Consider the following 12,082-nt stretch of genomic DNA (forward strand, 5'->3'; position numbering starts at 1 on the left):
GGGGAATGTAATCAATAATGTTGTAATGATTTTGTAGGGTATCCGATGGACACTTGTCCCATTTGGGAGACCATCTCAGGGATGATGTAGATGCCTGATCACTGCACTGTACACCTGAAGCTGAACAATAATGAATGCCAACTATAATTTTATATATATATATATATGTGTGTATATATATATGTATATATATGTATGTATATACTTACAAGAAGCGGAGTACAGCATTAGGAATAGAAACAGTGGAAATGTAATGGCTGTGTGGGATGTCAGAGGGATAGTGGATGGGGGTAGGGGGTTTCACACAGTTTGAGGGATATAAATGATAAACGTCTAATTATTACTTTGTCTTCTGCACTGAAACTAATAAAAACAAACAAACAAACAAACAAAAGAAAAAAACCATGGGATATGTAAGCCTTAACCTAGAAGTAATGACTTTACTATTTGGGGGAAGGGCTCATCAATCTCTTTGCGAGTGTTTTGGAAGTTATGGCTCTTCTCTCCACAAAAACATGTTAATAAGTACACTTATACATTTTGCATGCCATTTCAGGGGGTCACAAATCTTATGAAGAAGAGCAAAATATAGTTCTCAGGGCCTTAACGTCAGATCACTATGCTCAAAGGTGATTTTGTTTTCCATAGGTGATATTTTTTTAAGACTCTTTAAAACTTGAGGTATAATTTAAATACTGTCCAATACAAAGATTGTTAAGCATAGATTTCAGTGAGTTTTGACAAAGGCATACATATGTGTAACCCACACCCCTATCAAGATATAAAACATTTCCAACCCCCTGATGTTCCCTCATGTTCTTTCCTGGTCAGTCTCCAAACTCGCAGAGGCAACCATTTTTGAGGGGAATTTGTAGTGCACATGGATAGTGTCTGCATTTCCTAAAGACTGGCGTTTCAGAGACAACATCCCTAGAGAGCGGATACATAAAAAGAAATGGTCATCTATTTGTATTTTTTTTTAAAGTATATAATTGCATCCCAAAAGAGGTATCCTAAAAACCAACAGTTGGTGATGTGCTGTGGTCCTAAGCCTTAAGCACTTTTCAGAGTTGCCCTGCAGCATCTCAGAAAACGAAAACGTCTTCAAGATGTCACTGTATCCAACTGATCCTCAGCACAAAGAAAATGCAGTCTGCAGTGCATTGCATCCTCAGCCTTTACCTGGTCCGCTTCCGAATCCGAGGGAACCACCAGCACCACATCACCTCTTTGTAAGGTAAGTTCATCAGCATTTGCTGCCTCAAAATCGTGAAGTGCTTCCACCTGCAAAAGATTGTAAAAGAACTGATTAATGTGAGAAAAACAAAACAAAACACAGGTAATATTGAAGTTTCCCAGCAGACGGATCAGCTGCATTTCCAGCTGGATAAAAAAGATGAAGATATGCATCACCCTCCCAAGGGAGAAGAGGGCTATGAAAACTATAAGGAAATGCTATTCTGTTTATTTAAAAACAGCTGATTCTTGCAGAATGATCCTGAGGCCATTCAGATGTATATTTAGGAACGCAATACCTTCTGCTGAGCTGAGATATTGTACATTAATTAAATTTTAATTCATCATATTTTTGTCAGATATTTGCATTTTATTATCACTGATGCTTTCTTATTGTTTCTTAACCTGAACTAAAAATGCCTAGCGGATGTTCCTCTAACCAGATCTTCTGTGAAATAATTAATAATTGGGAAAACCATACTTGCATGTTATCATGGAATCACAATTTAATTAAACCCTGTGTCTGTATCTTTGTAAATAAACTTTCTTCTTTCCCTATCCTACCTTTAAACATGGTTATGTTTCTTTTATTTCCTTAGAAAGATTTAAAAATTTAATTATAAAGAAATTTTAAAAAGTAGAAAGCATAGTAAAATGAACTCCCATCCCGCAGCTTGAATAACTATCTATAGTCACACCCGGGCTTATTTCCCCCATGTCCCTCCCCTCAACCCCAACCCCACCTATGAGATTAAACAATCAGCTTTTAAAATGTGTTTTTTGCATGTAGAATCGTAAAATGTCAGAGCATGAAATGACTATCTTATCCCCAAATTCATTTTTCTGATGAGAAAACTGAAGCCCAGAGAGTGGGGTGCCTGCAGCCAGTGAGGGGAGCCAGGGGCCCGGTCATGCCTGGCCTGAGTGGTACACAGCGTCCTCCACTGCTTGTGCTCTAATTACAACAAAACAGAGCAGGACACATGCCCTCACTAGCCGCATGTGTAATCTTTTTCTCCACATAATTCATTCTCAAATCCATTATACCCACACTGTCCCCATTTGAGGTAGTGAGGTAGCAGTTACTTTTCAAAGAGTAGACAGAAGAAAAAGATAATGACTGTCACTATTCCATCCCATCCCTACACACGAACACACACACACACACACACACACACACACACACGCAGAAAAACTTAACACTTTTTAAAAGAAAAAGAGCTGAATTTTGAAATGTAAAATCAAATTATGGAACTTAAAATTCCCAACAATATTCTGTTAGGGAAGATTAGCTGCCTTTAACACTCAGTGTAAACCTGTGTTTTTAGGTATTTACTGGTTGTTTTATAAGGACTCTGGTTTATGGAGATTCTAAGTAGCCACTTGATGGACTCTCTCAGCAAAACCTTCTGCACATGAATTTGGGCTTTTATTTGCCTTACTTTTCATACAAGCCCACTAACATATTCACTTACTTTAAAATATGTATTGGCTCCCTACTCTGTCACACATTGTAGCAAGGTGCCAGAGTTCAGTGATGGTTTGTATTCCCTGCCCTTCGGAGATGTATAATCCAGCGGAAAGCAGATGAGGCTGGAGGCACCCGCAGGGTTCTGTGGAAAGCGTGGAAGAGCATCCGGGTGGAAGCCGTTGACCTACTTACTAGCAAGGGGCACATCGTTTAATTATCTTTTGCTAAAATATGGAAAGACATCACTGTAGTTGTCGCTTGTCTGGTAGCATGGAAATCCTGCCGTGTTACAATGAGATGCTGGGATGGAAGGGAAAGCAGTACAGAGAAAGAGGATGTGATGCAAATAGTAAAAGTAAAATCGGAAAACCAAAGGTTCGAACAAAAGAGCCTCAAAGCAAAGGAAGGACAAATGGCCACCAGATTTTAAAAACTAAAAATGTTTAGACCTTATAGAGAAAGCCGGGAGGCACTTCCTGAGAGTCCTCATTTGCAGATGGAGCAGAGGGCGCCGGCTGGGAGTCCTCGGTGATCTGCTCAGTGGCCACTTCTGCCATCTCACTGGTGGGGCTTGGAAGAGCTGTGTCTTCGGTCACCTCCTTGGACTCTGCACTTGTGGTTATTTCGTGTTCTCCCTCACCTTCATTGTTGGAGGCGGGTTCTATGACAACTGAAGGGATGACCTTCTCCTGGAGGAAGAAAAGTGTGGTGGAAGCTGGACGCGTGTGGGAGACAAGACATCTGCACCATCCCTATCACACCCTCCTTGGCTCCCACTTTCCCCACATCCCTCATTCAACTAAATGCCTGCCATTCCCCAAGCCTGGCTCAGGCCTTCTGGCCCTTGGGCTTTCTGCCTTGTAGGACCTTTCTCCTGACGTGGCCTCCTTTCTATCTCTCCTGAGACAGACAATCTTAGTGGGATTAATTTCTGGATCCTAGAACAATCATCCAGTTTGATAAGAGTGAGGCTTCTGTGTAAAGTGGGGAGGGGATAGGAGACTGCAGGGAGGGAGGGGGGGTCACGGCGGGTGAAGGCGAGGGTCTCGAAAGGGAATGCTTTCGTGTTCCAAGGACGCTCTCCTCTTTGCAGTGCTCCATTCTTGTCCCACTGAATGTCAACACTCACTTGAAGCTGACATTTAACCTCCTGTGACTGCTTTTCTGTCAGAGTCCACGGGAAGAACGTGAAATTACACTGTTGGTAAAAATGTGGCCTGTGTTTTGTGATAGTCTACCTATTATTGCTCATTATTATTACAGCCACACTGCAGTCACAGTTTAAGGGACCAGAATTCCACCAAGCACTCCAAGTACTCCCTTGTCTGACAGAGCAGAACCGAAGGATCAAGACCTGCCTTTCATGTTTTAACAAAGATAAGCAAGGAGGGGAGTTTCACTCCTATAATGGGAGTCCGGAGATGTTTATTGCTTTTCAGATCAAGTTCTATATTCCCTCAGATAGCAGTGGACATAAGCACTTCCGTTCTTCAATTTGGAGAAAATAATACATGCTTCCAGTAAGTACAACAATCTATACAAAAGCACTCCTGGCATTGTGACAAGAAAATGCCACCAAAAACAGAATGTATTTTTTCTCCACATACCAATACAACCTGCTTGTTTTTCTAGTGGGATGAAAGGGATAATTCATTTTCAAACTTTGAGTAACACTGGATAAATTTTTGGAAATTTATCATGAGTAAAACAATCAGAACAATGGAAAGCATAACATGACGCCCTCTCTTCACTGTTCCCGTCTAGGACACAGAGAACCAAACGTGGGGTTTAGAAGAGCTGTCCTTCTCTGGCAGCTGAGTTTGAGGCTCCCATGATCACGGGATGGATGGATGTGTTGCCTTGGAATGAATGTTTCTGTGAAGATGTGAAGACAAGGCAAAGTCCAACTTCATGTGTGCATTTGATGACCCATTTTCCCTCTGAAGAAAAACAGGGATGGGCTTTTGGTGAAAGGAGCCTAATTGGGGTGAATGGGGCAATCTAATAATAACAACCACGAAAGTGTAAGCATGGTGATATGATTTAACTACTAATATCGGGTTTCCAGCATGTGTCTAGCACTGGGTTAAGTAGTGTATGGCCATTTTCTCACTTAATCCACACAACACCCTATTGTTCTGTCACATTCCCTTTCTCCTCCCTCTGTTCTCATCCTTTTCACCATCTGTGCTTCATTCCTTTGCTCCATCACTTTATGCATAGTTTTTTTCCCTCCACTTGTGCTTAAGCCCAGTCTGCCATAACACTGGGGGCTTGTGTGGGACCCCACGACGCTGACGTTGAGAGAATGCTGCCACCACTCTTTCTGAGAATCTCATTTTTGTTTTTTTTTTTGGTGGAGCAGGATGACACAAGACGGCTACAAACCTCGTCTGAGTCCAGAGGCGTTACCGCCGTTGCCCAGTAGAGCCCCCCAACAGGCACCTTCTCCCTAGAACCTCCACTTCATCAGGATACTCACCTGATGTGCTGCTACTTCTGTGTCTTCCGGTTGAGATCTGTCACCGTCTATGACCTCTGTGGCTACAGTATCAATGTTGGCCTCCTCTAAACTTGCTCCTTCTCCAGTAGGAAGAGCTGCCTTCTCGGTCTCTGCTTCCTCCACTGGGGCCCCCTCCTCGGGGGCCCCCTCCACTGCAGACCCCAAGGTCCGCACAGTCACATCAGCATCCGTGTCGGGTATGACCTGGAAACCAGAGACCAAACAGTCGTATCTCCTCAGGCCTCAGAGTCAGACTCAGCCCTTTCACTTCTCTTGCCTCTACTGAGGTGCTTCAGGTGTAAAGCTTTCTTTGTAATGTACTGAGGCCCAGGATTCAGGTACCGCAGTCTGTCTGCTGTTCACCAAAACTCTGACTTTTCTTCTTCCTGGGCACCCAACATTGCTACATTCCTTACCTTTCCTCGTAGATAGGTGTAGCACATGGAATTTGAATGGAAGTGACATCTGCCATTCCTGAGACATTGCTTTCAAGGTGTGAGTGGTCCCCTCCACAAGCTATTTCTATTTTTGTTGCCTGAAAGCAGATGATAGCAAGGTCCTAGAGGACATCTTTGCACAAAATAGAAGGGGCTGGGCCCCAATACCTAGGTCATGGAACAAAGCTACATAAGAAGAGCCTCGTCACTATGCATGCAGAGTCAGAATTCAGAAAAATTTCATTTCAGTATAAACTTTAAAATCTTCATGGGGAAGGTCCCAGAAGCTAAATTACATTCACGAAAAATAAAATAAGGAGGTTTCTCATAAGCCTTCTTGAGAACAAAGAGGAAATCATTTTATTATCAAATGTACATTATAATAAAAAGTCAAATCAGATTTTGGGTCCTTTACTGGGAGCAGTGAAATAGAAGAAAAGAGGAAAATTTTGTTTTTAAAGTAGGACATAGTCAAAAGAAGAGCCTCAAGTAGTATTTAAAACTTGCAATAATACAATGAAGAAAGTCCAATCAGAGTATTAGTTTTGAACGAATTGGTTATGGAGTCCAAGTCTTTAACAAGACTGCAAGCTTGGCAGGCCTGCTTTGAGAGGTTCAAATCAGAAAGACTGGACAGAGAGTACTGGATTGATCTCATATACCAGGACATATATTTCAGAAATTGATCTTGCTATCTGATGTGATTAGCATCAGAGATTTCTTTCCTTTACCAAGTAAATTTTACCCAGTTTATCCTAAGTTAGAAAGTCCTAATGTTGCAGATATTAACTGTCGAACCTAGAACAGGGAAAAGGGAGAGTGCCTGCAGAGTGGGCATCAGATAGGGAGCTGGAAAATATAAACCACACACCTATAGCACGTAGCAAGGTATCTATAAAAACCTTTCCTCTTACTCAAATCTACAGGTCATAGGTTAGCTGAAAATAACCTGTTGCAGAATACATTTTTCTACATCATAATATTTTACTTTGGGGATGAAAAATAATGTTAACGGCCGTACTGTTTATTATATGGCCAAGAATTATTCATATTCTTAGAAATTCACTTCCCTTTCTTATGAGAGTCTCTTATTATGAGAATCTGGCTCTCCAAAGTGTGCAATGATTCAAAATATAGTCACTAACCATGATGTAGCATTTCTTTCTTTTTTTCTACCCTCTCATTAAAGTTCCTGGATTCAGAAAAGTTATCCTTTTTCCTCAATTGGAACATACTTATTTAATGTAAATTATAAAGGTTGGTAATTATTGAGGTAGGGTAACAGATACATGGGGGCTTACATTTTGGTGAATGACTGGGAATTTCAATAGGAAAGTTTATTTAAAAATTTAATAGAACGGCATCTCGTTTTAAAGAATCACTGAGCTATTTATGGATGTTACTGTTGCTGTTGTCAAGAGAGCATTAGCAAGGACGTAAACTAGGAGGGTATCCTAATGCCCAGAACAGTGAACAAGTGCTTGTAGCTTTATTGTTAGAGAAGTAAAGCAGCTTTCTCCAGGACCCTAAGAACATAGGAAAATTTCTCCCACATCAGAAACTATACATAAAGACAATGTGCATACACTGGACTGATGGACTAAAATGTAGAAATCAAGTTGTGTTGATTTCTAAGTTATTTATGATATCCATCTCTCTGGAAAATTACATCCATGGAGTGAACTGGTTTCAATGGTCTCAAACCAGACTGCGTCTATATACACGCAGACAGTATGAGTAAACAGAGCAGTGAATACCACTGCATGTGTGTACATATACACATACACACACACAGATAAAAAAGCAGCCATTATGTGATCTGAGAGGCTACTCCTCCAAGTGATTATACATAAATCCTTCCAAGTACATATCACTAGTAATTGGACTTTACTCTCCACTGAACTGATACAGCTCCAGAAGATAATACATTTCTGTGAAGCGCTGATGGTATTCTCAAAAGTAATTTTTTAAACTCTCTCCATACAAATATAATTTCAATAATGAGTCCCTGATATATCTCTACTGCACTATATACCTATCAATTTTATTGTATCAGATTTTACTATTGCAAGATATACATGTTATCACCACTCCTCTGCTAAATGAGTTAAACAGGCATCACTGGCTGGATCTGATTTAGACCAGACAGCATGGCTGCTGAGATGCCGGTACCAGCAGGTGGCGCCCAAGTGCTCTGTCTGTCTGAGCCCCGACCTCGCAGGAGCAAATAGCAGGTAAGCAGTTTACACACACCCACCACCACCAGCACCACCAGCACTACCAGCACCACCACCACCACACACACACACATACACACACGCAGATGAGCAATTTACACACACACACACACACACACACACACACACACACACACACACATACTATAGAGCACGTGGAAAATTGTTGATAAGAATGATGGCAAATAAAAATCACCAAAATATTGAAATTAACAATGCTGATAGTCAGAGTGCCAAAGAAACCTCCACTGACTACAGAGAGGCAAACAATTTGACCTACATGGAGAAGTGAAGAAATCAACATTCCTCTATCCTTCTCTGAGTCCATTAGTAATGAATTCTTGTTTCTCTAGCCAAAATCAACACTTTGATTTTACAGAGCTTAAGAACATTACAGAAAGAGAAGACTGTCCACTGCCTAGATTTCCTCATATTGTTTTCTGCCTCTGGTATTGCTCTGATAATCAGGGGTGCTCAGATTCTCCCTTTATGTCTGGAATCTGTTCTACCATTTTCTGTTCTTACCAAAGTATTTCCACTGCATATTTACTGACTGCAATAATAGGACAATATGAAAATACAATGAAAAACAGGGATCCATTTGCTCAGATTAGGTGTTAGCTCTAGATAAAAATCGAGGAAAGACTGAAAAGATTACCAATGATCTTACTATTTTTATGCATTCCAATTTGTTGCTATTTGTAAATTTGAAAAGGAAAACATTTTCGAGACTCTTATTGCTACCCCAGATGTTACACCTGCTAGGGAAAAAACACAGTGATTAATGACTGCTATTTGTTTTTGGCTTTTCTTTTCTTTTTTTTTAAGTGTTATCCAGAGACACCAGAAAACTGAAACTACTGAAAGTATTTCAAGCCTTTGATATTCAATGTTATTAAATTTTTCTCTTCACTTCAAATCTTGAGAGATACACCATTATCTTATCTTCTGCCAAAACTGTACTGGCCAAATACATTCATGGTGGAAAACATCTAATGCAACGAAAACTAAAAAAATTTCTCCCTGCCTTTGGGCACATGGTGTTGATTTGGGTGCATAAGGCCCACGAGGCACAGCACCCTATTATTGCCAGTTTGCACAAAGAAATCACATGGGAGCCTGTTTGAGATGGTGAGCGGCTCTCATTGTTAGTTTGTTACTGAGAAAAAAAAAAAATCGGCTGTTGCCTGATTGCCACTCGAAAACCAATACTCAAGAGACAAGTGTTGGGTGAAAGGAAAGGTTGCTTTATTCAGGAATTCAGCAGCCTACCATGGCTGCTAATGTGCAAAGACCATCTCTGAAGTTCTGCATCAAGCAGAAGTTTCAAAGAGAGGAAAGGGAGTGGAAGCTCCAGAGAACTGAGAAGCCTGTTTCTTTAAGGCACAGAGACACTTTTTTACATCAGACCTTGGAGACCTTCCCTCCTTCTGCGAAACAAACTCATAAATTCTCAAGACCCTGAAGTTATCTCCTGCTTGACAAAGAAACAGCACATCAGCAATACAAAATTATACTCTGAGAACAGAAGGAGTTGAGGAAGAACAGTAGTTAACGTGAACAAAGGACTAAATTAAACTAAATTATTTAATTCTAGCTGTCAAAATACGGGGGTAATAAAATTACAAGGGGCTCAGCTACAATTTTATCCTACAGATCTTACTGCTTTCATATCTTCTGTTTCAGCAGTCTCCTTGGTGGAAAGCAATAGGGTTATGGCATTCACGCCAGAGTCCTTTCAAACACCTAACAGGTTAGCAAAATTTTCTGGAAGTGGAAAAAAAGTAATGCAATTCAACAATGGCCTCCGTATCCTGCAAAGCAAGGAAACACAATTGGGTGAAAGAAACTAGTCAGTCCCTCCAGAGGATGGTGCTGTGAAAGCAGGTCAACCAGCACTGAGACCGCAGACAAGTAAGAGGAGTGATTGGCTGCAGGAGAATCGGTAATCTCTGGGCTATGTGTAATGTATTGATTTGTTTGCTTTCTTGGCAATATTAGCTTTGGACAATGCCTGGAAAGCAACTTCCACTTGTGTAACTGATATGGACAACTGTCAAGAGTCTCTAGTATGAAATTCTATACTTATCTATAGGGCAGGTTATTTTAACTGAAAATAGGTCTTCTTTTTCTGATTGAAAAATAGTGGATACCATGGGCATAAAAATAACAAAAGAAATAACTTATGGTAACATTTTGAGGTATTTATTTTTATTCTTTTTTATGCATAAAGGGGCTTTGTCTATTTATTTTACAACACATGGATCATGTTTCTCAGAAAAATTCTATCAATGGCTACATAATACTTTATTTCCTTTTCTATTTAACAATTTATTTAACAGTTCTATCATTGAACACTACTTGGTTTTCACTTCTTAAATGTTATAAACATGTGAGAAAGATCTTGGTTTGTAACTGTATTTACAACAATTTTTTTGTTATACATTTAAATAATTTAAATACTAAACACTGCTTCCTTTATTTATTTATGATATCCTATGAAGGGCATTTTGGGGGTTTTGTCCAACATTTTCTTATGGGAAAAAAAGTCAACACAGAGAAAAATAAAACAAACTGTACAGTGTATATCCAAGTACCCACTACCTAGGAGCTCCAAGTGACATATCGCTAACATTGGCTTTATCACGTCTTCCTATGTCCACACTGATTTTGATTCATCTATCAGTCAATCACAATGTGTCTTCAAAAAATGTTTTTCAAGAATTCTGTGGGGATGCTGTAGAACTTATCTATATGTTTGGTGATGTCTTTCTGCTGCTTTCTTACCTGAGGGACTGCTGCCTGGGAGAAATGCTACAACGTGCTTCTTTTTGCGCTTCAACATCTGTATGTTGAACAGCTGTATGTTTCTAACAGCTCTGACTTACAGTATTGGAAGGACAAGTCTGAGGCCTAATTATTGTTCTTTTGTTGTGCATTTCTCCTCCCCAATTGAGAAGCTTACAGAGAACTTTTTTTGTAAGCTTTGAATTAAAACATTTAAAAGAATAAATTGAGATGCTAGTCTCTCATGAATTTTGCCTTTTGTTAGTGATTTCTTATGATCTGCATGTAGGAATTTTCAACTAGGAAAACTTCAGCAGGAGCACGTTTTCTTCTGTCACACTGGCTGCTACTGCTTCTGAAGCAGCATAGGTAGCCTAGAAAATTGACAAACCCTCCAGGATACGAGGAGAGGCTCTTCACTGGTTACACAAATAACAAGTGACGGTACCCGGCACTTGCAGCTGGAGAAGAACAAGGAACAGTCTCATTCAGCTTGGTCCCTATGACTGGGACCTGACCCTTAGTTGATTTTAATATTATAATCTCATTTGCATTGTGGTTACTATGACTCCCATCACGCATCTGATGCCATGACAGTTCCAGAGGAGCTAAATAAGGAAGGAAGAGTGGGAAATGGAGGGTCCCATCCAGGGGAAATGGATGAACCACTGTCAATGGGAGATCACCAATTCCCGCCACCCCACGCCCCCCGCTGGGAGGTATAAATACCCCTGATCCAGACTGGCTCTCTGAGTTCACCCACGCTTCCCTCTCAAGTGTGTACTTTCGTTTCAAAAAACTCCCTGTGCGTTTCTGCGTCTGTCTCACTCTTGAATTCTTTCTTGCGTGGACACAAGAACCTGATCACTGCTGCTCCGGGTTGAGCCCTCTCTTGGACATTGCTGTGAACTCCCGGCGACATTTCCACTCCATTCTTTACAGCCTCTTCCTTAGGAGTAGCAATTATCCAGGAGCTCTGTTCTCAGTCACAGCCCCCACGTCTACAGCTTTGCTTGTGCGTTTCTTCCGCGTTGGAAGAACTACTGCAATTTGTCCTCATATCATGAAATCAATTCTCTATACTGTTGCTTCTGGTCTTTACCACTCTAAAGCAAATTTTAATTCTAATATGACATTTCTTCCCCCTAAAATCTTTTTTTTTAATCATCTAGCTCCCTTTTCATGTGCAACTCATAAGCAACTCTCTTTGTATCTCAATGTGGTTGTTGTATCTCAATTTTCACTTCTTGTTTCACATAATAAAGGCCGTCTTGAATTTTGCTGACAACAAAAGGAAGACAGTTATCAAATTTTTCCTTTGTACTTTTGTTTTTTTGTTGTTCTCTAAAGAAAAATTTAACTCCATCTATGATTCAATCTATTGTATTGCTCTCTATATAGGCCCTATGCT

At 40.3% G+C, this 12,082-nt stretch overlaps 1 protein-coding gene across 1 annotated transcript in view; it reads right to left on the bottom strand.

Moving 5' to 3' along the window:
- AMPH (amphiphysin) overlaps window positions 1–12,082 on the bottom strand; it is a 222,052-nt gene that overhangs the window by 10,743 nt on the left and 199,227 nt on the right. Inside the window, exons 18-20 of the mRNA XM_033088761.1 lie at window positions 5,190–5,414; window positions 3,157–3,396; window positions 1,183–1,284 (exon numbers count right to left, since the gene is read on the bottom strand). Coding sequence (XP_032944652.1) covers window positions 1,183–1,284; window positions 3,157–3,396; window positions 5,190–5,414 — 567 coding nt within the window. The remainder of the gene's footprint in view (window positions 1–1,182; window positions 1,285–3,156; window positions 3,397–5,189; window positions 5,415–12,082) is intronic.

The sequence above is a fragment of the Rhinolophus ferrumequinum genome, chromosome 20, assembly GCF_004115265.2.
Source record: "Rhinolophus ferrumequinum isolate MPI-CBG mRhiFer1 chromosome 20, mRhiFer1_v1.p, whole genome shotgun sequence".
Classification (NCBI taxonomy): domain Eukaryota; kingdom Metazoa; phylum Chordata; class Mammalia; order Chiroptera; family Rhinolophidae; genus Rhinolophus; species Rhinolophus ferrumequinum.